The sequence below is a fragment of the Gopherus evgoodei genome, chromosome 6, assembly GCF_007399415.2.
Source record: "Gopherus evgoodei ecotype Sinaloan lineage chromosome 6, rGopEvg1_v1.p, whole genome shotgun sequence".
Lineage (NCBI taxonomy): Eukaryota > Metazoa > Chordata > Testudines > Testudinidae > Gopherus > Gopherus evgoodei.
In genome coordinates this window covers 45684845-45712655 of record NC_044327.1, presented here as the reverse complement: position 1 = coordinate 45712655, position 27811 = coordinate 45684845, and the positions used below count along the sequence as shown (strand labels likewise).

The following is a 27811-nucleotide window of genomic DNA, read 5'->3' as shown; positions in this document are numbered from 1 at the left end:
AGGATTAGACTGGCAGAGGCCTGAAGAGTTTGCTGGCAAGGCAGATGAACTGGTGTGCCAGAGAGCTGACACACAGCTTAGCAGCAGCAAAGCGCTTTCTTGGTGAGGCAGAGCAGTAACACAGTGGCTCACAGTTCTGGGTGGCCTGAGCAAAATATCACAACCTGCTGCGCAGTTCTAGGTGTAGTGAATATGGCTGTGAGGTTTCAGAGCCACATCCCCCACTATGTGGTCAGTGTTCAATCAATAATTAGTACCATAGTTAGATTGGGAGAAGACTGGGGAGAAATATCAAGGGACAGGAATTTAGGAAGATGTATGCAGGGGCATGGAAGAGGGAACCAGAAAGGACATAGAATCAGGGTAAGAGAGATGGGGGCAACCAATTTTAGCTGAAGATCAAGCCTGCAACAAAGTTGTAGTCATTACATACACTTACATTACTCTATAATACCACATAACACACCATAAAGATCAGCCATTTCAATTTGAATCATAAAAGCATTCATTTATTCCATCAGAACCTCCCACTGTGAGAATGTGTAGAGCTCTGACATAACTGGAACTAAATCAGCACGTGTAAATCCACTGAAGTGAATCCTTTACACCAGCCAAAGATCTGGCCTTAAATGCACAATACATAAAATCAACAGTATAGTTCCTTTACAGAACAAAATGAGGCACGGCTGCTGGAATTAGTGGCTCTGGGGATCCTGCCGCACTCCCTGAATTGAAGTGGTTTCCATCATACACAGAGTTTACAGTTTGGTTCAATGGCTTTCAGCACCCCTACTATACAAATTGTTCCAGCAATGAGGGAACAAATTTCAGGTTCGATGAGTAGTATGAGGTCAAAAGGAGCCCACTCACACCAATTTAGACTGTAAGCTCTGGGGCAGGGACAGTCTTTGTTCTGTGTTTGTACAACACCTAGGATGATGAGTCCTGGTCTATGACTAGGGCTCCTATGGTAATAACAATAACTGTGCCCCTGGAGAAGGTCAAGCTACTGCATCATCCCAGTGCTGGCACAAGCTTTTCCACGAGGGGTGGGCTATGGCCCTACCCCTCTGCACCAGCCACCTGAACTGAACATTGTGGAGGAATTGCCACAACTGTATGCATGATGGCAGTGCCCCAGGAAAAATTCAGGCTGCGTAAACCAGAATTCCTCTCAAAGCAACCACTGCAGTATAGCCTCTTTTTACACAGCACCCTTAACACGGGTCATCATAGAAAGGCAAATAGTAGTGTTATGAAGCCCTAAGGGAAGGAAATGGACAGTTATAGCTTACCACAAATAGGTTGTGTCCTCTTACTACCCATTTTATCTTTTGCTTAACACTTTAATTAAATCTTTAAAGCTACTTCATAGCTGAGAAAAAGACAGAGATACGGCTACTATAGCATGTATACTAGGAGGGAAAGTGAATAAGATAATACTTTGTTTAAGCCAGAGAGAGGTTTGAGATAAAAGCTCTTATCTGACTGGAAACTATTTTTACCATCTTCACAACTACTCTACCTTGATGCTACTTATCATTATATATTAATACTCCTAAAAGCTCTGACTTTCAGTGGGCGATGTTGAGAAATGTAATGTGCTTGCCTGGCCTTAAGAATACTCATCCTTTCCCTTACTTAAATGAACATTTTTTAGTGCAATATACAAGAAAAATATCCATACTCCATGACTGGCTGAAGTCATGTGATAAGTCAGGAGATCCCGCCGTACACTGCAGCACAGTATAACAATATTGAGGTTTGGAAAGATATTAACCAGTCAGAACACATATACCAATTACAGCTCCAAATTGAACCCTCAGCAGTCACCAATACTGTTCCTTGGATCACACTACAACCAAACCTCTCTCCTACCTGAATGATTCATCAGTTAACAATAGTTGCTTCCAGACCTCTAATTTCATCTCCCCATGGCCATTATGAGGCCTGTTAATTCTGATAAAGACATTCAGAATCGCATTTCATACTGATTTCATATTTCAATCCACAACAAGTTGTTCACCTCAACACAATTCAAATTGTATAACATCATATACTCATATCTCACTATTGTAAGCCCATTTTAAATCTTATGTTCAAAGACTTATAACTTTTTCAAAGATTTTCCTTTTGATCTGGAACATAACCTACTTCTGCTCAGCGCAAAGGTGAAACATTTGGGAAAAACTGCAGAAAATCAGCAGAACCATGTCTAAATTATGTGAGCATGAAAACAATACATTTTTCAGTCTTTAAAACAATTTGGATTCTTTTACATTTGAATAGTTCAGAAAAAAGAGGATTCATTCAAAATTTTCAAATGTGCTATGTTCATATTCCTTTCCTAAGTCTGAAAACATTTGGTTAGCTGAAGAATGTCCCCTTAATTTATTTGATTTACTCCATTTTCTCTGGACAAATAGAATTTAAATTACACCCCTCTGTTTGGAGCTGCAAGGATATTGTTAAAAAACAGAAGTGCACTAATATTAACTACTTAGATAAAAGGGAATAATACTGTAATTCCGCTCCAACAGTATTTCTGCTGCCAGAAAATATCTTTTTTTATGGTAAACATATTTCTTAACAAGAAAGAAAGAAAGAAAGAAAGAAAGAAAGAAAGAAAGAAAGAAAGAAAGAAAGAAAGAAAGAAAGAAAGAACAGCAAGCTTTGGTTCATACTGCTGGAGGAAGTTTTGAAAACAAAATGAATAAACATTTCCTGGTGAACAGTCAGTGACGAGTTTCTGGTCTTCAGGGGAACTTTCACCACAGGTTATTTTTTTTTCCAGTCCTTTGGGGAGAAAAGCAGAGCACTCCAGACCTTGAACTAGACTAGATGAACCTCATCATAGACTGGCGGTACAACTATGTTTCTAGTCTGTGCTAGAAGAATGCATTAGCACTAGATATGCATGAAATGTTAAAACATGCAAAGCTCCCCAATGTTGTATTTTGTTACAAACTCAAATGTCAGACAAGGTTCATCAGAAGGTTTGCTAACATTTATGAACCTTTTCAGCAAACCTGGGCTGATCTATAAGTATGCACAAAAATCATGCGAAATGTGCAGATGTGACACCCCAGATGAGTTGCATTTTGAGTTCCTTCGAAGCCAGGACTCAAAAACAAGACTAAAGGGGTGTGAACTCACATGGATTGAAAATGAAGAAAATATTTGTATGAACCTTGTATATCAAAACTTTCAAGTTTCAGACTCATCTGGGCAGCGACATCCCTGGCGGGGGCAGGGCAGAAATGACGAATCCATCACTGCCAGGACAGACCCATCACTTCTGGGACCGACCACACTGGCCAATCTCGCCAGCCCGCATGGGGCCCAAAGCGGTTGCCCCAATTCACCATACCCTTGGGACAGCGATGCATCTAGGGCCCAAAAATGCAACCCTTACTCAAATAGGGAATCTCTAGGTGGCGGATCAGACTCCTAATTAGATATAACCCCTGGAAGATGCTCCAATACCATGACACTTATCACAGTCTAAATATATAGATAGACAGTCAGACAGATAGCAGGTCCTCTACAAATATCCAGGCTTGATTCTGCTCTAACGTATTTCTATGAGTGTCTTCTAATTGACAGCAGTGTTACCAACAAAACTAGAATTCTCCACACAGACCACCCCATATCTCAAGAAACAAAACGTCTAACCCCCAGAAGAACTTTCTACAATCTCAAAAGGGAGAAAAGCCAGAGGCTCAAAGAAGCCCACTATGGATTCTGCTATAGCCAACCTAGTTTGCCTTGTGGTGTAATGGGCACTGGTACATAACCCTGAATACTTGTCTATACTGTGCCCTTCGTGTGTACTAGCAGGGGTGTAAATTCTAATGGGTATCAGTGTGTCGTGCACTAACTGGCCTGCGTGGACCCTGCTGGCATGCACTATATGTGCCTTAGTGCAAGTTGATGTAATACATTTGAAATGGAACTATATTAATGAACAATAGGGAACTTTCAGTGTGCAAGAGCCAGGTCCACAGATGCCAGTTAGTGCACAACACACTAAAATGCGTTAGAATTTACATCCCTGCTAGTGCACATCACAGCGCCACATAGACAAGCCCTTAGATAGATGAGATTTTTATCTAGATACTATTCCCATGTATCCCTGTCTATTGTTAGTCTATCTTCACAGAGTACATAGTAAAATTCTGAAAATTCCAGTAAGGTATTTTAAAAAACTAAGGCTACAATCAGTGAAATGCGATAAGGCCTTAATATTAGGAGTCAACAAATTCTGCCATAAAATACTATAATACATTATGGACAAAATATTCAAACATGCTATTGTTTATATCTACATTTTTAAGATTTTTGGCAAATCCCTTATTAGGAAGCTTCGCCTACGGAGCACTCTGACTATTTGCTGACACCACTCACAAAAGGATAGATTATGAATATTACAGAACAAAAAAGAACATTGTGTATTTGTACATCTTCATCTAATACACTTGAGCTTTGGAACTCACTCTCCTCCCCACACGGTCCAACATAGCCCATGTCTGTTAACCATCAGAGCGTACTGCATGTCTAGCCCCTTTTTCCCAGTCTTTTCGAGAGGAAAGGGTGCATTGGGGTTGAGATATATGAACTTACAGTTGGTATCTCTGTCTGGCAGGGTTATTCCACCCCCACTTCTTGGTTTTGGCAAGATGCTCTATTTCTGTCTGCATTAGTCAGCTTGTATTATTAATATAGGACAAGGTGCCCTAAATCCTGGACCGGCATGATTTATGTTCTGTATTAATCTAACTAAATAAAAGAAAACCCTAAGAAAAACAATGGGATTGTGCATACACAGTACTGCTAACTGCAGAAGTTCAAAAGCCGTGAGCCAGAAACCCCACCAAAATCATGAGACTGACCTAAAAATCATGAGGCTTTAAAAAAAAAAAAAAGATTAAACCATGTACTTTGGTCTGTCTTCTGATGTTTGAACTCCCCCTGCTCGTCCCCAATGTGGGTGTGGCAGCTTTACAGCATTGCCAACTTGACAAATGTTTAGTGAGTACAGTGAGTTTGGTCCCTATTACAGGAGCTCTCACTAGAGGACCCAGCTGAGATCGGGGCCCCACTGTGGTGGACTCTGTACAAACGCATAGCAAGAGACTGCCTGTGACCTGTAAAGCTTACAGGGTAGCACAACACACAAAAGTTAGTTTGTGATACAGGAGCCACCACATCACCTCACTGAGGGTCTACCAAATATCTCTTTGTCCTGGTCTACACAACAAAGTTAGGTAGATGTAAGCTGCCTTGTGTCCACCTAGTTGTGCATGTGTCTACACTTAAATTTGTCTGTCTCCCACTGATGTAAGCTTTCCATTACACCAATACAGTAATGCCATCTCCCCAAGCAGCACTGAGCCACAGTCAATGTTGACGTAGTGCAAATGTAGGTAATGCATTACCTATGTCGACCCTAACAGCCCTCCAGCAGCTACCACATAACGCCCAGCACTGACCGGTCTGGTCACAGTTGTGAACTCCACTGCTCAGGAGTCATGGAGACCAGAAGCCCTACCCACCCCCCGCACCTTTAAAATCCTGCAACTTTTTGAAATGCCTTAATTATCCATCTTGGCGAGCACACCTCGCAGTTCTCCATTGTTGTGTGCAACTGCCCAGCTGACCATGCTGGCTACACATTCCAGATGCGCTCTGGCTTGGAGCAGACAGGAGATATTGGATCTCCTGGGCCCGTGGAAAAAGATGCTGTGTAAGCACAGCTACAGGCCAGCCATAGAAACATGGACCTCTATGAGCAGATTGCACGGGGGATGCAGGAGAAGGGGTACAACAGGGACCAGTAGCAGTGCTCTGCGAAAGCAAAGGAACTATGTCAGGCATATCAGGAGTCCAGGGAGGCCAAGAGTTGATCTAGTGCTGAGCCATAGACATGCCACCACCCATGCTTGTGGTCAATACACACAATGTTGATGCAAGAAGCCAAGTATGCACATGCACAAGCGTCATAATAATTGTAGTGGCTTTATGCTGATGTAACTTGTGTCAGCAAAAGTCTGTTGTGTAGACAAGCCATTAGATGAGAACAATTTTTAATCCTAGCTGAGTAGGGCTGGATTCAAACTGGTGACCTTCAGATGAAAGGCTCTATAGCTCATTAACAATGCCCAGAGGCATCCTGTCTCCCAAAAGCGCTAACATTATATTTTCAGTAATGAGGCTTACTTTTTGGAGAGTTTATTTAATAACATTCTGATCTTTCTGAGCTTGCACAGACAGGATCTTCCACTCTCTTGGATGCACAGGCAAAATCTCCCACACAATGCTGTCAGTCACACACAAACTAAATCTGTCACATCTTGTTCTTAAAAGGACCACTACTATTAGCCAGTTACAAATAATAAACATGCTACAACAACAAAAAACAAATATTAGCACATCTAAATTTGTTTTTACATACAAATATTTTGCAGTATAAAATCACTCCCAGAATGATGTCAGTTCCTTATCCTAACTCTTAGTATTAAGAGGGTTTGCACACACATCCTTCAAATGCTTAGCACAAATCAACCTATATCAGCTATCGGAGTAACCAGTAAGGTAAGACATGCTGTTACATTATATCTGGACCACTCCACAGAAAGAGACAACACACATTGTGAGTGGGTCACACAAATATTTATAAGACAGCACAGTGCACTGGGCATCAGGATTCTTGGCTTCTCTATTCCTGGCCCTGGAAGCAAATTGTGGCCTAGTGGTTACAGACAGCACCACCAAATATAATACCACCTCTGTTTGGGTTATCTCCAGGCGATTGAACCTCTGGAGGTAAAAGTGTGAGTTTCTGTTCTTTGAACTAAAGAACAGACTCTCTTATCACAGAAGCAGTAGAAGAATTATTAACCTCTAAATGTGATTAGTTGCTAGAGGGTGACTGTCATGGTATAATTCCCCACTCTGAACCTTAGCGTCCAAAAGATGGGGTACCAGCATGAATTCCTCTAAGCTCAATTACCAGCTTAGTACTTGCAGTGCTGCCACCAACCAGGAATTCCAGTGCCTGGTACACTCTGGTCCCTCCAAAACCTTGCCCAGGGACCCCCAAGACCCAGACCCTCTGGATCTTAACACAAGGAAAGTAAACCCTTTCCCTCACCGTTGTCTCTCCCAGGCATCTCCTCCCTGGGTTACGCTGGAAGATCACTGTGATTCAAACTCCTTGAATCTTAAAACAGAGAGGAAAATCCACCTTCCCCCCTCCTTCTCTCTCCCCTCCCAGACTCTCCCTGAGAGAGAAAGTAATCCTAACACAGAGAGAAATTAACCTTTCTCTCCCCCTTCCCTCCTTTCTCCCCACCAAGTCCCTGGTGAATCCAGACCCAGTCCCCTGGGGTCTCACCAGAATAAAAAAAACAATCAGGTTCTTAAACAAGAAAAGCTTTTAATTAAAGAAAGAAAAAACAGTAAAAATTATCTTTGTAAATTTAAGATGGAATATGTTACAGGGTCTTTCAGCTATAGACACTGGGAATAACCTCCCAGCCTAAGTATACAAGTACAAATTAAAATCCTTTCAGCAAAATACAAATTTGAACTCCTTCCAGCCAAATACACATTTGCAAAAAAAGAAAACAAACATAAGCTTAACTCGCCTTATCTACCTAGTACTCATTATTCCGGACATATAAGAGACTGTATCAGAGAGATTGGAGAGAAATCTGGTTGCATGTCTGGTCAGTCTCAGAACCCAGAGAGAACCACCACCAAAATCTAACAGCACACACAAAAACTTCCTTCCTTCAAGATTTGAAAGTATCTTGTCCCTTGATTGGTCCTCTGGTCAGGTGACAGCCAGGCTCACTGATCTTGTTAACCCTTTACAGGCAAAAGAGACATGAAGCACTCCTGTTCTATTAACCCTTAACTATCTGTTTATGACAGTGACACAGAACCACACACAGTTAGTTTTGGTTACACAAGCACTTCCTTTGACATACTTCTTCTGAAAGACTGTGTGACAAACAGGAAGAGACTTGACCCTATTAAACCCTTGGGTTCCAGTCCGAACTCAGCCTATGGGTAGTGACCTTGTACAAGCTCTCAGTTATTTTATCTTCGAAATAGATGAATAATAGCTACCCCCAGCCTATGAAATCTCATCTGATAGCAAGGGTTATGACAGGCACAGAAATATGTAGAGCTGCTGCTAGAACTAATGGTAGATTGTTGTGGCAATAGCAGCTACCATAGCTTAGAGCTAAGGAATCTGTCCCAGTGGCACTATTCTGAGCAAACAGCCTAATGACTCTGGCTGTGCACCCATTTCCAGGATCTGGCTGTTCGGTAGTATTAAGCAACGTGATCTAAATTATGTTCTCAGATACATGTGGGAATCTGAGGGCAGGATGTGGCCCCAGATCTATTGCCTGCAACTTGTTTTCATTTTAATAAATAAAATAGTTGCATTTAAAATAGTTGAAAGAGCAGCTTTAAATTGAATGGTTATCAACAAATGGGTTGAAGTCTAACTTCAATTTTTTAAAAAATAAACACTCTGAAACCTATTTTCCTGACAGCAACTTTTGCTGAGGACTAAGAGGGATACAAAAAAGTGTGACAAAGATGGAAAAGGAGCTAAAATAATCTTTCTGAACACTTGTGAATAACCACGAGAGTTGAGCCCCAAGCCTGAAACCTATTCTATGTGAATGGACTCCTGACTCTACACAGAGTCCCCACTGACTGTGAATGGAATAAATTGTAGGATCTAGGCCTTAGTCATAAAAAAGCAAACAGGAGTGAGGCAACATGTATCACTCTCCCATGTAGCTACACCACAAAACTAGGTCCAGGAACCTGATTAAGAATATAACATTAATTTTATAGAGTTACTTCTTCCTCTGCGTCACCCAGCGCGTTTTAACTTTCTTTTAGACTTTACGGGTTGTAGGCTATGTACTGCCAGTTGTGTCCTGTGCAGTGGAAGGCATGCTGTCATAATTCATTCTAAATCAAATAAACAATAACAAATAAATGGATTTCAAAATATTGTACAGTCTGTCTTTAGATATGGTAAAAAAACAAATAAAACACTGGAAAATATATAATTACACCCTTGGATTACCAAACTGTAGTTCAGAGACAGGGTCACTTGACCTAAAATAATTTTGTACTATTGGCTTTCTACCTGCTCACTAGCATATGGAATAGATTAAGCCAGAGTTGTCTGACCTCATGAGGCAATGAGTACTTCATCTTCCTGAGTCTGGTGGACAAGGACAACGTCAAAACAAGAATGAAGTCGCAGAGTTTATTTTTTTCTGTCTCCTTCAAATAAGTGAGGTTTAACATAAAGAGTCAGAGGATTAACATGGCACATAATAAAGAGTACCTTAATAAGCAAGAGCCATAGTAATACAGCACTGATACTAGAAACTGAGGGATGGGATTGCATGTTGCCACTTCACCTGAAAATCAAGCTCTCTGTCATACTCTGCTCTCAGTACCTCTTCCCCCTTCAGTTTGGCACCCCACACTGACCAAAACTAACATTGCACTTCAATTAATCACCACAAGCCAAACATTAAATAATAATACAACACATCAACTATAATTTATCTAAAGAGTATCAATTATACCACATAAAAGCTGTCTACTTATAAACAATCACTAGAATCTGAGCACCTTCCAATCACTAATGAATTTAGTTTCACAGCACATCTGTGATGTCAGAAAGTTATTTCTCTCCCCATTCTACAGATGGGGAACTGATGTACAGAGAAATGAAGTCATTTGCCTAGGGTCACACCAGAAGTGTGTTGTAGAACCAGGAGCTGAACCCAAAATTCCTGCCCTACATTCCATACCTTAAAACCCCAGGGCCATCCTTTCCCCATCAATTAGAACAGAAAAGCATTGGTAATTCTCATGATGTGGCACACTGTTGGCAACCAGAACCCTATATTTGAGGCATTAAACATACTGCACATTTGGTGCAGCATTTCTGTCACCTTTTCTTGCTTTTCTGCTTTTCAGGAGGCAACATATGGCAAAAACATAGTAAAAAGAGTGCAGTAATAAAAATAGTTACAATATTTTCAAGCATCCTTTGAGGCGCCAGAAGGAGTGGCCACCGTTATATAAGTAAATACATCCTTTAAAAATGGATGCTGTAGGCAGAAATTAAAACCTGAGGAACTTTATCATTTTCATTTATCCAAGATGGTGGTCTTTAATATTGCTGTAGCTTTGCAATTAGTAAGAACAGGATCGGCTCCCTCTGTGAACTAAAATGTAAAACCAACAGCAGAGAATAACTAACACTGCAGCATATTTAGGATAAAGCGACTTTTAAAAGGTACAACTAGACATATTTAGCCCCACAGCCACCCTTGTAGGTGGCAGGAGAGCATACTTTTCTCCCTCTCCAGAAGCATATCGGTGCTAGCAAAGAGGATTCACCCTAGTGAAGGGCAGCACAGGTTCCTGGGAGAGGTGGTGCCCATTCTATAGCTATACCAGTCCCCAGGCCCCCAGAAGAAGCAGGGCTTGACTGCAACAGGACAGCCACTCATATAACTTCTGTCTCCAGAGAATTCTATGAGAACCCTCTGAACCTGTAACATGGCCCCTGATTTGAATGAGGTTCAGCTATGAGAAAACCAAGTCTTATGAAGCCCAAAGATTTTCCACTTCAGAGCTTGCAAACTCAAGCCGTCTCCATGTACTTGTAACCCAACAACTGGATCTAACCTAGAGGACTTACACAACTTTTTAAATACATATACCCTATGTTGTATTAAAGAGATATTTACATTGGGCTTAATCCTGCAAACACACATGCTTAATTTTGCTACAATGAGTAGTCCCACTGAAGTCAAAAGGGCAACTCACAATAGTAAAATTAAGCACGGGTATTTGCAAGATCAGGGTCAGTATGTGCTCATTAATTTTCTCAAACTCATTTTTATACGAGGGATCACATACTTCAGAGCTTGTACAGGCTGAACTCATTGTACACATAGGGTTCTTCTGTCTGCCTCCAACCCCTCCCAAGCTCCCTGTGGACCACCCTCCCATCTCCATCTATGTCAGAGACTACCTGCAACTTCCCCCATTCCCTCCCTCACACCTGGGACTTGTGCACCCCCCCATTTTTCCCCTCAACCTGAGATAGGGATTTTTGTGCCCCCCAAACTTCCACCATCACTGGCCAATCTCCCCGTCAGGGGTTCTATATGTGCCCCCTAGTCTCTCCACCTCCAGTACCTGAGTTCCCCATTCTCCCCTCATGCCAGCAGCTCTGTGTGCCCCCCATTCTCTCTCTCCCGTCCCACCTTCCTCCCATGCCAGGGGCTCTGTGTTCCCCCTTATCCCCATATCAAGGTCCCCCAATCTCCACCCTCACCAGAGTTTGTGTGCTTTCCGTTCCCCCATCCTCCCATTCCAGGGTCCACCATTATTCCCACCTGTATAGCAGGGGTTCTGTGTGCCTGCCTTACCCCCCTCCTACCACGCCATTGTCCCCCGTTCCCCTCCCAAACCAGGGGCTCTCCATGCACTCCCATTACTCTCTTCCCCCACACCAGAGGCTGTCTCCACCCCCACCATTTCCCCTGATTCTAGGACCTCTGTGTGTCCTCTTTCCCCACCCTTCCTGTACTGTCTCCAGTTCCTCAGTCTGTCTCCCTTCTCCATGCAACTGAGGCTGTGTGCCTGCCTCAATTCCCCAATTCCCCCCATACCTTCCCATTGTCCTCTTTCTGTCCTGACCCCCACAAGATAAATCATTCAGGGTGTCAAGATGTTAAACTCTATTGGGAGGACGGACAGAGATGAGCAGGGATATTGTTATACTGGAACGTGTCAATGGATGCCATCAACCAGCTGTTTGATCTGTTGATCTATCTATGTTAATCAGGTGGCAGGGTTTTCCCCATTCCCCCTCTTTTGGTTTTTCAGTTTTCCTCAAAGTCAGTGGGGTTCTAGAGCCATTGATGCCTAGAACATCACCAGAAATTCTGTAATTGATCAGATTCAAAGTTCAAAAATTATTGCACTATAGAGAGACTTATAAAAGCCACCAAGTTGATCGTAAGGCTTTTGCAAGCTTGGCCGAAAATAATTCAGTCAGAACCCTTTGACAGATTGTCCCATAGAAACCTTAGCGATCTTCCCTTTTCACCGCTACCTTTAGCACACTAGCTCCAGTAGCACTAGTGAGCATCTGGCTGCCACAACACGTTCCCAGCTGCTGCGTAAACATCCCCTTTCTCTCTCTGCTTGAGATTTCTGCCGCTTTCCTGCTTCACAGAGCGCTGAAAGCACCTTCAATTTGCCACATCAAAGGCAGAGTTCTGCCACATTCTGCTGCCTTGCAGGATGATCTGCCTCAACGTATAGGAATAGGTGAGCACAAAGCAGAATGTGCACAGGAACATGCCACCTCCTAGAGAGTGCAATAACCAAATGAATTGTTATTTGAAAGCACATAAGGACTGCAGCATCCACACACTTCCTTAGGGAGAAAAGGTTCTTACCTAAAGATCTGACAGCGTTCACACTGGGCATGTTTACACTACCACTTAAGTCAATCTAACTTACCTTGCTCGGGGGTATGAAAAAAGGCTCCTTCCTCCCTCAAGCAATGCAAGTTTCATACTGTCCACACTGGCGCTATGTCGGCAGGAGATGTTTTCCTGCCAACACAACTTATGCTTCTCACCGAGGTGAAGTAAATATGCTGGCGGAAGGTCTCCCATTGGCACAGTGCATCTTCACCAAACATACTACAGCAATGCAGCTGCATCAGTGCAGCTGTGTTGATGTAGCGCTGTAGTGTAGACTAGCCCTGTGTCAGGGTGTGTTTGGAATCTGAATTAGGCAGCTAAACATTCACCCAGACTTATCCCTTTCAGAAAATCAGAATAAATTGTCCTGATCCTCCAACCTTTTAATTCATAGTGATAGTGTCTTGTGTTTCATGTTGTTATCCAAGGCCACAGCAAAACTGACCTAACTTCTTCTACAAGATCCTTGCATTCTACAGCACTTCAGAATCTGCAATAGCCACAGATACACAGAAAAATGCAGGATTCAATCCAATGCTCATTGAAGTCAATGGGAGTGCTCCCACTGGGTCAGGGGCTTATGAAAATTAATATGAAAATAAATAAAGCAATTGATGCAGTACCCCTTCTGATACTTAATTTGATATTAATTTAAATTCATTTTATGTTGTCATTACATTTTTAATCTTCAGATTAAAAAAAAAAAAGGTCAGAGTTTAAAAAGAATTTTAAAAAGTTAGCCGAATTCTGGGCCCACAACTCTTGACAATATCTCTTCCCTTCTAAACTCAGAAAAGCCTGGAAATTTAGAGATCAGGCTTCTTCCTTTCATCCTTAGTTCATTCTGCTCAGCCAATATGTTGCCACACATATGCTCTATACCAGTGGTTCTCAACCAGGAGTCCGGGGATCCTTGAGGGGCCACAAGTAGGTTTCAGGGGGTCCGCCAAGCAGAGCCGGCATTAGACTTGCTGGCACCCAGGGCAGAAAGCCGAAGCCCCACTGCATGGGGATGAGGCCCAGGGCCTCAAGTCCTGCCAAACAGGGCTAAAGCTGAAGCCTGAGCAACTGAGTTCATGGAGCCCCAGGAGTTGTCCTGCTTCCTACTCCCTGACACTGGTCACAGCTTTTATATGCAGAAAAACAGTTGTGGCACAAGTGGGCTGTGGAGTTTTTAATAGGATGTTGGGGGGGAGGGGGCTCAGAAAGAAAAAGGTTGAGAACCCCAGCTCTATATACTGGACCAAATACTTGTCCCACTGAAGTCACTAGAAGTTTTGCTGCTAACTTCAGTGGAAAGAGAATCTGTAACCATGCATCTCCTTAAAGTTAAGGACATGCTTAAGTACTTTGCTGGATCTGGGCCAGAGTTATTAGCACCTTGCAGATCTGAGCTCCACAGATTATAGACTGTAGTAACACAGATTTGCTTCACAGAAGTCTTGCACCCATGGGTCTGGTTGCAGGGCGAGAATTCTAACCCCATTTATGTTGGGCATAGCTTGTTTATTCAGGACTTGGACAAGGGAGGTTTAGGTTGGACATTAGGAAAAAGTTTCTAACTGTCAGTGTGGTTAAACACTGGAATAATTTCCCTAGGGAGGTTGTGGAATCACCATCTCTGGAGATATTTAAGAGTAGGTTTGTCATAAACAGATAGCTAAGGGTTAATGTCTCTTTCACCTGAAACACCTGACCAGAGAACCAATCAGGAAACCGGATTTTTTTCAACTTTGGGTGGAGGGAGGTGTGTCTCTGAGTCTTTTGTCTGTCTGCCTGCTTCCTCTGAGCTTTGGAGAAGTACTTTCTACTTTCTAGTCTTCTGTTTCTAAGTGTAAGGACAAAGAGATCAGATAGTAAGTTCTATGGTTTCTTTTCTTTGGTATTTGCATGAATATAAGTGCTGGAATGCTTTGATTTGTATTCTTTTTGAATAAGGCTGTTTATTCAATATTCTTTTAAGCAATTGACCCTGTGTTGTATCATCTTAATACAGAGAGAACATTTGTATTTTTTCTTTCTTTTTATATAAAGTTTTCTTTTAAGACCTGTTGGAGTTTTTCTTTACTTCAGGGAAATTAAGTCTGTACTCACCAGGGAATTGGTGGGAGGAAGAAATCAGGGGAAAGCTGTGTGTTGGATTGCTAGCCTGATTTTGCATTTCCTCTGGGTGAAGAGGAAAGTGTTTTTGTTCCAGGATTGGGAACGGAGAGGGGGACTCACTCTGCGTAGTTTCACAGAGCTTGTGTCTGTGTATCTCTCCAGGAGCACCTGGAGGGGGGAAGGGAATCAGGATTATTTCCCTTTGTTGTGAGACTCAAGGGATTTGGGTCTTGTGGTCCCCAGGGAAGGTTTTTCAGGGGGACCAGAGTGCCCCAAAACACTCTAATTTTTTGGGTGGTGGCAGCAGTACCAGGTCCAAGCTGGTAACTAAGCTTGGAGGTTTTCATGCTAACCCCCAAATTTTGGATGCTAAGGTCCAGAATCTGGGAATAAGGTTATGTCATGGTGTAGCAGCGGCGGGATATAGACAGAATCCAGAAGCCAGTAGGAATATTATATTTTTCTTTTCTCTGCTAAGGGCTTTTTAGCAGAGAGAAACAGTTTGGTTTTAAAAGGGAACCAGAGAGAATTTTTTTTTCTGCTCTCTAGCAGTTTGTGGTTTGCATATTAAGCGAGAAGACTGTTAAGGGTCTTTTGTCATGCAATAGCCCTCCCATTAGGAGGCAAATACCAGCACTTATATGCATGCAGATAAAGTGGTTTTTCTGGTTTCCCTTAATTGAACATTAGCTAGAGAGAGAAAAGGAAAAAAGCACTGTTGCTAGGCAGACTTCAGGAGGCAACAGAGAGCCTGCAGTTCAGAAGATAAACACCGGAGGGCACCCCAACACAAGAAAACAGGAACCATGACTTCTAAGGCAAGGATTGACACCGAAGAACAAATCAAAGACGCTGAACACAGGCGACAGATGGAGATGAAAGAAAAGGAAGAAAGCCTCAAACTGGCAGCCTTCCAAAGAGAACAGGCAGCCCAAGAGGCAGCACACAAAAGAAAACTAGAAGAAGAAGAGGTGGCCCACCGCCGAGAAATGGAAAAAACAACAAAAAGAAATGGAAAAACAACAAAAAGAGAATGAAGAGAAGGAAAAACAGAGAAAACATGAACTGGAGATGGCAAAAGCTGGGCTGCATGTGCCAGCCAACCCTAACAACCCGGCGCCAATTATTGCTCCACAGCACAGGAAATTTCCCACCTACAAGGCAGGTGATGACACCGAGGCCTTCTTGGAAAATTTTGAAAGAGCCTGTCTTGGGTACAGCATCCCCGAAGACCAGTACATGGTAGAATTAAGGCCACACCTCAGTGGACCTTTAGCAGAGGTGGCAGCTGAAATGCCCAAGCCGCAAATGAATGACTATAAACTTTTTCAAACCAAGGCCAGATACAGGATGGGGATAACCCCAGATCATGCCCGTCGGCGCTTCAGAACCCAAAAATGGAAACCAGAGGTGTCATTTCCCAAACACGCCTACTACATTGCAAAAAACTATGAGGCCTGGTTAACAGGAAACAACATTCAAACCTTGGAAGAAGTGAACCTCCTCATACAAATGGAGCAGTTCTTGGATGGTGTTCCTGAAGACATCACACGGTACATACAAGATAGAAATCCCAAAACTATCGCTGAGGCGGGGGAAATTGGAGCCAAATGGATGGAACTGGCAGAAAGCAAAAAAGCTACTGTCAAGGGGAACGATTACCCCAGGGGGCACACAGACCATAAACCCTACAACCGAGGACAGCCAAAGACCCTACATACCACCCAAGTAAAGCCACAAATACCCTACTCTTCAACCTCACCAGTCTCCAGTAACTCACCTCGGCCCAGTGACCCATCAGATGGAAGATGCTTTAAGTGTAATGAACTGGGACATATCAAGGCCAACTGTCCCAAGAACACCATGCGAGTGCAATTCATTACACCACCATCACCCCAAAGATCCCCAGGCCCAGATGCCTCTCAAATACCCTTGGAGCGAAGGGAAAATTTGAGAGTGGGCGGAAAAAAGGTTACTGCGTGGAGAGACACGGGGGCACAAGTGTCAGCTATCCACCAATCCTTCGTTGACCCCAAATTCATCAACCCAAAGGCCAAAGTTACAATTTACCCCTTCATGTCACAAGCTGTAGACTTGCCTACAGCTCAACTGCCTGTCCAGTACAAAGGCTGGTCAGGAATGTGGACTTTTGCAGTCTATGACAATTATCCTATCCCCATGCTACTGGGGGAAGACTTGGCCAACCAGGTGAGGCGGGCCAAGAGAGTGGGAATGGTTACCCGTAGCCAAACCAGGCAAGCTTCCAGACCCATTCCTGTTCCTGAGCCGTCCACAGAAGCCCCGTCTGTGTTACCAGAGACCCAGACAGAGGCAGTGGACCCGGATTCCATGCCTACCACTGAAACAGCCACAGCATCTCCAGTCCCAGGCCCGGAACTGGAACAGCAACCAGCACCAGCAAGTGCAACCACATCTTCAAACTCAACGCCAGAGGGCGCCAGCAAGCCAGAACTGGCAGAAGCAAAAGACAGCCATACCCAAAAGGCTCAGCCAGAGCCTGAAATACCCTCAGGTGCACCAGCGGAGAGCGGTTCACCAGCAACGGAAACAACCCCATCACCTACATCGCTTCCAGAGGGACCAAGCCCAAGTCCACAGTCTGAGGAAAAACTGGTGACCCCAGCCTCAAGGGAACAGTTCCAGGCTGAGCAGGAAGCAGATGACAGCCTTCAAAAAGCGTGGGCGGCGGCACGGAGCACCCCACCGCCTCTCAGCTCTTCTAATCGATCCCGGTTTGTTATAGACCAAGGACTTTTATACAAGGAAATTCTTTCTGGTGGACACCGGGAAGAATGGCAGCCGCAAAAACAGTTGGTGGTCCCAACTAAGTACCGGGAGAAGCTCTTAAGCTTAGCCCATGATCATCCCAGTGGCCATGCTGGGGTGAACAGAACCAAGGACCGGTTGGGGAAGTCCTTCCACTGGGAGGGGATGGGCAAGGATGTTGCCAAGTATGTCCGGTCTTGTGAGGTATGCCAAAGAGTAGGTAAGCCTCAAGACCAGGTCAAGGCCCCTCTCCAGCCACTCCCCATAATTGAGGTCCCATTTCAGCGAGTAGCTGTGGATATTCTGGGCCCTTTTCCAAAAAAGACGCCCAGAGGAAAGCAGTACGTACTGACTTTAGTGGACTTTGCTACCCGATGGCCAGAAGCAGTAGCTCTAGGCAACACCAGGGCTAACACTGTGTGCCTGGCCCTAACAGACATCTTTGCCAGGGTAGGTTGGCCCTCTGACATCCTTACAGATTCAGGGTCTAATTTCCTGGCAGAGACCATGGAAAAACTGTGGGAAACTCATGGGGTGAATCACTTGGTTGCCAGCCCGTACCACCATCAAACCAATGGCCTGGTGGAAAGGTTCAATGGAACTTTGGGGGCCATGATACGAAAATTCATCAACGAATTCTCCAATAATTGGGACCTAGTGTTGCAGCAGTTGCTGTTTGCCTACAGGGCTGTACCACATCCCAGTTTAGGGTTTTCACCATTTGAACTTGTGTATGGTCACGAGGTTAAGGGGCCATTACAGTTGGTGAAGCAGCAATGGGAGGGGTTTACGCCTTCTCCAGGAACTAACATTCTGGACTTTGTAAGCAACCTACAAAGCACCCTCCGACACTCTTTAGCCCTTGCTAGAGAGAACCTAAAGGATGCTCAAGAAGAGCAAAAGGCCTGGTATGACAGACATGCCAGAGAACGTTCCTTCAAGGTAGGAGACCAGGTTATGGTCTTGAAGGCGCAACAGGCCCATAAGATGGAAGCATCATGGGAAGGGCCATTCACGGTCCAAGAGCGCCTGGGAGCTGTGAACTACCTCATAGCATTTCCCAATTCCTCACTAAAGCCTAAAGTGTACCATGTTAATTCTCTCAAGCCTTTCTATTCCAGAGACTTACAGGTTTGTCAGTTTACAGTCCAGGGAGATGATGCTGAGTGGCCTGACGGTGTCTACTACGACGGAAAAAAAGACGGTGGCGTGGAAGAGGTAAACCTCTCAACCACCCTGGAACGTCTGCAGCGGCAACAAATCAAGGAGCTGTGCACTAGCTTCGCCCCATTGTTCTCAGCCACCCCAGGACGGACTGAACGGGCATACCACTCCATTGATACAGGTAATGCTCACCCAATCAGAACCCCACCCTACCGGGTGTCTCCTCATGCCCAAGCTGCTATAGAACGGGAGATCCAGAACATGCTACAGATGGGTATAATCCGCCCATCTACCAGTGCATGGGCATCTCCAGTGGTTCTGGTACCCAAACCAGATGGGGAAATACGCTTTTGCGTGGACTACCGTAAGCTAAATGCTGTAACTCGTCCGGACAACTATCCGATGCCACGTACTGATGAGCTATTGGAAAAGTTGGGACGTGCCCAGTTCATCTCTACAATAGACTTAACCAAGGGGTACTGGCAAGTACCGCTAGATGAACCTGCCAAGGAGAGGTCAGCATTCGTCACCCATGCGGGGGTGTATGAATTCAATGTCCTTCCTTTCGGCCTTCGAAATGCACCCGCCACCTTCCAGAGGCTGGTAGATGGTCTACTAGCTGGACTGGGAGAATTTGCAGTTGCCTACCTCGATGATGTGGCCATTTTTTCAGACTCCTGGCCCGAACACCTACTCCACCTGGAAAAGGTCTTTGAGCGCATCAGGCAGGCAGGACTAACTGTTAAGGCCAAAAAGTGTCAAATAGGCCAAAACAGAGTAACTTACCTGGGGCACCAGGTGGGTCGAGGAACCATAAACCCCCTACAGGCCAAGGTGCATGCTATCCAAAAGTGGCCTGTCCCAAGGTCAAAAAAACAGGTCCAATCCTTCTTAGGCTTGGCCGGATACTACAGGCGATTTGTACTACACTACAGCCAAATCGCTGCCCCATTGACCGACCTAACCAAAAAGACCCAGCCAAATGCCGTTAAGTGGACTAATGAGTGTCAAAAAGCCTTTACCCAGCTTAAGGCAACGCTCATGTCTGACCCTGTACTCAGGGCCCCGGATTTTGACAAACCATTCCTAGTAACCACAGATGCATCTGAGCGTGGTATAGGAGCAGTGCTCATGCAGGAAGCAACAGATCACAACTTCCATCCTGTCGTGTTTCTCAGCAAGAAACTGTCTGAGAGGGAAAGTCACTGGTCAGTCAGTGAAAAGGAATGCTATGCCATTGTGTACGCCCTGGAAAAGCTACGCCCATATGTTTGGGGACGGCGGTTCCAACTACAAACTGACCATGCTGCACTAAAGTGGCTTCATACTGCCAAGGGGAACAACAAGAAACTTCTTCGTTGGAGTTTAGCTCTCCAAGATTTTGATTTTGAAATTCAACACATCACAGGAGCTTCTAACAAAGTTGCTGATGCACTCTCCCGTGAGAGTTTCCCAGAATCCAGTAGTTAAAAAGTGTTCTTAAAATGTAAAAGTCTGTTAGTTATATACTTAGTAGTATATGTAAAGGTGCATGTGTTGTATTAATCTGTTTATTTTCAAGTTCTAGAAGGAAATTGCCGCCAGTGAGCTTCCCCACTGTCTGCAATTTGGGGGGCGTGTCATAAACAGATAGCTAAGGGTTAATGTCTCTTTCACCTGAAACACCTGACCAGAGAACCAATCAGGAAACCGGATTTTTTTCAACTTTGGGTGGAGGGAGGTGTGTCTCTGAGTCTTTTGTCTGTCTGCCTGCTTCCTCTGAGCTTTGGAGAAGTACTTTCTACTTTCTAGTCTTCTGTTTCTAAGTGTAAGGACAAAGAGATCAGATAGTAAGTTCTATGGTTTCTTTTCTTTGGTATTTGCATGAATATAAGTGCTGGAATGCTTTGATTTGTATTCTTTTTGAATAAGGCTGTTTATTCAATATTCTTTTAAGCAATTGACCCTGTGTTGTATCATCTTAATACAGAGAGAACATTTGTATTTTTTCTTTCTTTTTATATAAAGTTTTCTTTTAAGACCTGTTGGAGTTTTTCTTTACTTCAGGGAAATTAAGTCTGTACTCACCAGGGAATTGGTGGGAGGAAGAAATCAGGGGAAAGCTGTGTGTTGGATTGCTAGCCTGATTTTGCATTTCCTCTGGGTGAAGAGGAAAGTGTTTTTGTTCCAGGATTGGGAACGGAGAGGGGGACTCACTCTGCATAGTTTCACAGAGCTTGTGTCTGTGTATCTCTCCAGGAGCACCTGGAGGGGGGAAGGGAATCAGGATTATTTCCCTTTGTTGTGAGACTCAAGGGATTTGGGTCTTGTGGTCCCCAGGGAAGGTTTTTCAGTGGGACCAGAGTGCCCCAAAACACTCTAATTTTTTGGGTGGTGGCAGCAGTACCAGGTCCAAGCTGGTAACTAAGCTTGGAGGTTTTCATGCTAACCCCCAAATTTTGGACGCTAAGGTCCAGAATCTGGGAATAAGGTTATGTCAAGGTTAGATAAATGTCTATCAGGGATAGTCCAGACAGTATTTGGTCCTGCCATGAGGGCAGGGGACTGGATTCAATGACCTCTCGAGGTCCCTTCCAGTCCTAGAATCTATGAATCTATAAAGCAGAAGTGCATCACCATCTAGACTGATCTACACTAGAAAAAGGACCAACTGGTGACAATAGATGTCAGTAACAGATGCAGATGATCAAGTATTGAACATAATTTATGTGCATGTGTAATCATGTTCAGCTGTTTCAACTGTACCTGTTGCAATCCATAATTAGCAATGAGTCATTTTTCTAGATATACTAGGTGTCGTAGATTGCAAATGTATATTTACAATATGGTTTACTTCATATGGCTCCTTTCACATCTGTGTATTCTGATTCCGTAGCACCATGACAAAAAAATCAAGTGAAAAGTATCTGCGCATATGTATCTACGTTTTTTCACTTGTTTTCTGCAGACTTAGTTCATGTGAAAGGTGCATAGGGCTGAGACACTGTTTCCCAGGCAGTAGATTCATGTGATTTTTCAACCGTTATGTTCTTGTTTTTCAAATCTTCTTAAGTAATGACTAATGGATACAATGAACACTGTACCTGCACATTTCACTTTTTAAAGGAACACTTTCAGAATAAAAAAATTTATCTTTGACATCAATAAAATATTAAAATAGAAAGAATCTTTAAAACTGATCTCTTTTTTTCTCCATGTATTCTTTTACTTTTTTGCACTTATCTATGGTAGGACAATAAAATTAAACTAGTAATTTGTACTTCCAAGTTCTCATGTTCTCATATACTGCAGCGATTGGTTTGCAAACACTGAAGGAGGAAACCTGATATCCAAAAGCAGCTTTCCCTGTTACTTTAGAGAATTAATTCAGAGGAAAAAAAATGATCATCATTAGGTTTTGTAAAATTATTTTTCACAAAACCCAAGTTTGGGGTCTGAACTGCCTGACAGCTTTCAAATAATACGGATAAAAAATACTTACTATCTGAAAAATATCAACCTTTGAATATTGAGGGCTGGCCCAAAGGGCTGCTATTCTACACTGGACTGAAAAAAAAGGCTCAGTTTAAATTCCATCCTGGCCCTAATCTTCTCCTCCTCAAGAGCAAAGGAACTGGGATTGTGGTGGAGATAACATAAGCAGGACTCAGTCCTGCAGCTTCTTACTTACATGAGTAGTTTATGTAGTCCCATTGACTTTATAAAACTATTGGGCAAGTAAGGATTTATAGGATTAGAGATAATGTTTTGTAGGCTCGATCCTGCATAGTGCTTAATGCTTTCTGGAGGGTGCTGAGCTCCGGAACGCAGCACTTCTCTGGAAGCATTCAGCACTTCATAGGAACCCATTCTTAAGGGCCAGCATGATCAAGTTTCCAAAGGAATTCCATCCAGTTCTCACTGACTGGAAGGCAAAGGATTAAAACAATGGGCTCATAAGGATTACATGGGAAACAAAGAGGAACCTGCACAAGAAAAACTGAACTTGTAATAATTTGGTAATTCCTATATCCTAAAAGGTAAACATATTTTTGAAAATGCTAATTTTCAGCTCATGGTAAGTATTAAAAACAGATACTGAAACTCCTACAAGCACAAGTTTTACAATGGAATTATGTCTAAATCCTTAACTCCTGGGACTTTAAGAAGTGTCATTATAGTCCATACTCTCTCTAATAATATGCAATCTGATACCTCCAGTTACTTCCTGTCTCCAAATCATCAGGAAGAGCCTTCAATTTCAGCTAAACCATAGCACCCTATAGGGCCGAAGGTGGAAGGAGGGGAGTGGGGTTGGACATCCTTCAAGACAATTTTACATTATAGTGATCTATAGCAAGAGACTAGAAATACAAAATGACAGAAACCAAAAATATGAACCGTACTTTATGTTAATGTAAGTAGGTTTTTTTCAGCACACACTCAGAAGATGTATTAAATTATTTACTATGTAAATTACACAGTGTGCTTCTTTATTAACAATCCTAGAGAGGTTTATATAATTGCATTAGAAATTTACTTTGTGGTTTTTAAATGTAAGTACACATAATATACTCTGTATTTTAGAGGGGAAGAGTTGAAAATTCACCTACTATTTTGTTGGCAAGTATTTCATTCTTAAATACACCAGTTAATTTTAAACAGTTGAATAGTCATAAATCAGCATGTTAATAACATAACTTTAGAGCCACTAAACTAGGCCAGCAACATGCTGTACTGCAAGGAGATATTGATAGAAAAAGCTATGAACAACCACATACCTTAACTGTATATTTTACTAAAGGAAGAATATTAGACCAGAGCTTTAAAAATCTAAGAACTCTTAAGAGGCTCATTTACCATCCTATTGATATTTTAGCTCAAGTGATTTTGCAATGAAATATTTCTGTTCCATTGTGCCTGTGGTATATGGATTTTGCTCTCTCTTGCTTTTGCTCCTTAGCTCTTAGTGTGAGCAGCAGCTCTGCAATGGCTGATTTTACGATTCTAATTCAGAGTCTCACTTTGGAGTTTATTTTATCAGTAACACCAATATTATAAAACGATCATGTCACAAGTAGGTTACACTCTGTTATGGTACAATAATCTCGGTGTGGCGGCATGCTTTTCAGAATGTTTCCACCACATGCCAGTGCCCTAAGTAACAGGATAAAATCAAATCCAATTATAGGCAAAGATTTTGAAGAATACTTCTATTTTATTTATTAAAATATAAATATGTGTTTGTGCCCAAATCACTGAGGAAGAAACAACATGGAAGATGATCATGCGGAACACATAGGATGAAATTCACCCCTCCTCTCACAAAGCCTGGACTTTGTGGGCCTGATCAAAAGTGTATTGAAGTCAACTGAGGTCTTTCCACTGACTCCCAGGGGCTTTGGATCAGGCACTGTGTAAGGAATTAAATACGGACTGGAAAGCTGGCATTTGCCTCTAAACTGTCACTTGCCTATGGGCTGGAATAGAAAGTCCAGTCCCCCTAAATCTATATACTCTATGCTGGGATTTCAGTTACTGTATCTGGGTGTTTGTGGATCCTCTAGCCTCAGCCCCAGCTATCCCCCTACAACCCTCTCCTTCCTATTTGCAGCCAACCAAGAGTTCACCATGCACAGTTGTTCCACCCACAGCTTGCCCCATTCTCCACCTTGTACAGTCCCACCACAGGGATTAAGTCATACACAGGGCCCTCAGCCAGCTCTCTGCATGTGGGTGAGTTTAACTTAATGTAATTTCATATAAAACCTAATCCTTTAGTTACTGCACACTCAAAATTCCCACTAGCTAAATGTCCCTGTCACAAAGTCCTTGCTCAGTCAAACTTCCCTGTAAGTCAATGGGAGTTTTGCCTAAGAACTGTAGTATCTGTACCCAAATAAGAGTTGGGTGTGTGCAATAATGCAGACTTGGCGTCAAGTTTTTCAGAAAATGGGGAATGACCAGAAACTAAGGGCCTAATTCTACTGTCACACTTAGATAATTCAATGGAGTTATGCCAGCGTAAAGCTACCATATATGAGTGGAAAACCAGGCCTGAAGTTTACTGAACACAGTGGAGTAGTATAGCCCATTATCTTATCCTGTTACCTACAATACAGCAGGCTGTGGAGCATTTCAAAATGTTTTCTCTTTTTTGATTATATGAATGTATCATTTTAAGATGCATTCCTAGCATGTTTCATGCTTGCTGAGTTTCCACACGGAAAAGATAGGAGAGCTATGGTAGTCTGGTTTTTAATTTATGTTTGCATCTTAAGACCTGTCCATGACTTGATGTTAAAAGAACAGTTTAAATGTTTTCTATCTTAAATATGTGCAGTAATATGCTGGCAAATCAGTGATCTGAAGTTATTTTTATATCCCCAATCACAACAAAATGTAATGTCACAAGGTGATATAGTGGAAATGGAAAAGATATGGAAAGATAAATGATGATGCTGATGAAAAAATACAGAAAGGAAAAAATCAACTAATAGAAATCAAACTCTAAATAGCAAAATATATGTTTTAAGTTGATCAAGCTTGCCAAATATATTTACACATGGGTTCTTTTCTTTGTCTTTTCAAATGGAGCAGTTCAAATTCTGAGGAAAAACTGCTAAGTTATTGCTACATTGAAGATATTTGATAATAAGGAAGATGGTAGAGTGATGGTACATGGCATGGAAGGATTTTTTTTCCAGGAGAAGCAACCTACAGAACATTAAACAAACACCTCCAATGATCATTCCTGCCATAGCCTAGAAATAACACTTAATTCTGCTTTGTGCATTCAAAAATAAATAGATCTACAAAATGTAGGCCCTGCATTACTAGGAGTGAATGTCTCCAGCCCTTCCCTCTGCCATGCACACACACTAGCAAATACAGCAAGAGATTTCCATGTAGTTTTTGGCAAAAAGATCATGGTACCTTGTACACTAAAAATACTGTAGGGAACAAAACATCAGTGGCTAGGTATGAGGGCGAATAATATAGCCTCAGAGGTATTTTCCATCTCTAACTTCTACAATTCTGGTATCCAAAAGTGGATCCTTGAGTCTTAATCATGCAGTCCTTTCTCAAATAAAATATCTATTCATTTCAATGAGAAGGTAGCCTGCCAGAGCAGAGAATGCAGGATCAGGCCCCAAGCAGGAAAACAACCCACTACACAGGTCTCAACTGCAGTCTGGCTCACAATGGCTGAAGTTGAAAAAACCTCTTGCACCCACTTGTCAAAGCCCCATAAATAATATCATGATACAACATTTGCTTACAACTAGGGGGAAATGAGTGTGGTTCTGCATTCACATTCAGACTCAACATTGCATCCTTTCTCGCTACCTTACAGAAAAGGAGAATGTGCAATAGGAGCTTTATACACATACTACCCAGTGAGGAGCCAGTCCTCATTCTACTCTGTTAGAATGCACTACTTCCATTTAAAAAAGCAAAGAAAACAAAATGGTCAAATTTTTGATTGGGGGAAAGAGTGACCCATCAAAATTTTCTGTTTGCATGAACAGGAAGAACATATAGAATTGGGACATAAAGAGGCCCTAATTAATGTATTGTCTAGAAGAGAGGTGGGATATGTGTGGTGTGGTAATTCTTTATTGATCTGTAACAATCTGTAAAAGAGAAGGATAAAATGATAGCTGCATGTACATTACTGCCTCTCTCAAGAAAAATGTGACAGAGAATTTTCTCTTAACACATTGGCCTTGTATTAAAATTGGCACTATCTGTGTGCTATACTACTTTATTATCTAACTTATTCCCAGGAAACTGTACCAAGGGCAATTAAGATTTATAATCTAAATGGTTTTGAAATTATATCTCTGGGAAGTCAAGTCTAAATTAAATCACGATCACATTTTCCTACTGAGCAAGTGCCTTTCAATGCAGAGAACTTCTCCTCTTACAGATTGCTCAGAATTTTTCCTTAAGCAAAACCTCCTTTCCTATTGTTAGTGTCCTTCTCTTAAGGAAATGACTAAAAATAATGGTTACTGTTGAGACTTGCAAAAGAGATGCTGCAAGGAAACTGTGAGCATCATTTCTGCAAGCCTTAGAGACAAGCAATACAAAATGTAAGTGGTTCTCTCATATCTACATACTAAGGAGATTCTCAGTCTCTTTACCTATACACACTCTCTCCCTCCCTTTCAATAGGGAGACAAATTGACATATGCAAAAAATAAAAATGATTAATTATATAAATTCTCTGGTACACACATGTATCGTCTGTGTGTATGCACAGAAAGAGAGAATACACATACACAAGCATAATACAGTATTACAATATAAAGAAAATTAAATACAATTAGAGCTGGAGAGACAGACAGAGGGTTTCTTCCGCGTTTCTGCCCAGATCTCCGGTGCCCAGCAGGTTCCCCTCCGCTAGCTCGGGGCTCTCCCCGCGGGAGCAGTCAGTGCCCAGCCCCTGCGCTACTCACATGTCGGTGATATTCTCCCGCTCCGCATTCCTCTCCAGGACCGGGAAGGACACGATGCCCGGCGCGGGCTCGCCGCACCAGATCCGCGAGGCGCTGCATGTGCAAGGCGCCGGGCAGGCAAGCAAAGCCCTCCAGGAGCCGAACACCAGGCAGCAGAAGCCCCAAAGCCGGGCCAGGCCGGGCCCCTGCCACCTCCTCCGCCAGGACACCATGCTGCCCCGATCAATCCAGCGCTGCCCGCTGCCCCGACGGCCTCCTCCAGCGACCGTCCCGGCGTGTGCGGAGCCTCCTCGGCGCTTCAGAGCAGCTGGGACTCGGGCATCTTGCTGCGGGAGGGCTCGGTGCCGGTGCCGGCCACGACTGGGCTCACATGGGCGCGCTGGGCCGGGCAGGAGCGACGCCTCCGCTCCCCGCCGCCTGCCCGGGGCCGCTCGGGGCGAGCACTGGAGGCGGCGGAGCTGGAGGGGAGAGAGACACCGGTGAGAACGGAGCCGGGACTGGCCCAGCCGGCCCCCGCCCGCCCCCCTCCGGCAGCGTCGGGGGCAGGAGGAGAAACCTGCCTCGAGAGCTCAGCGCGGGCCCCTGACGTGCACCCGCGGCAGGGACTGTCCCCTCCTGGGCAGCTGCCCCTGCAGTGGGGACGCGGCTCCGGCGCCTAGCGCAGCCCGGGCAGCGGCAGCTCCTCTGCTCCCGATGATGCTGCAAAACGCCGGGCGGAGCGGGGAGCGCGCGGGACCCGGCGAGGCC

The 27811-nt window shown here is 43.5% G+C and overlaps 1 protein-coding gene across 4 annotated transcripts in view; it reads right to left on the bottom strand.

Annotated features, from left to right (window-relative positions):
• The window catches only part of NTRK2 (neurotrophic receptor tyrosine kinase 2), a 271563-nt gene extending 244074 nt beyond the window's left edge, over window positions 1-27489 (bottom strand). Inside the window, exon 1 of one of the 4 annotated variants that reach the window (XM_030566647.1) lies at window positions 27065-27489. In XM_030566647.1, coding sequence (XP_030422507.1) covers window positions 27065-27276 — 212 coding nt within the window. In that variant the 5' untranslated portion in view covers window positions 27277-27489. The remainder of the gene's footprint in view (window positions 1-27064) is intronic. The other 3 variants (XM_030566648.1, XM_030566649.1, XM_030566650.1) reach the window with 3 other exon arrangements.
• Between the last annotated feature and the right edge of the window lie 322 nt (window positions 27490-27811).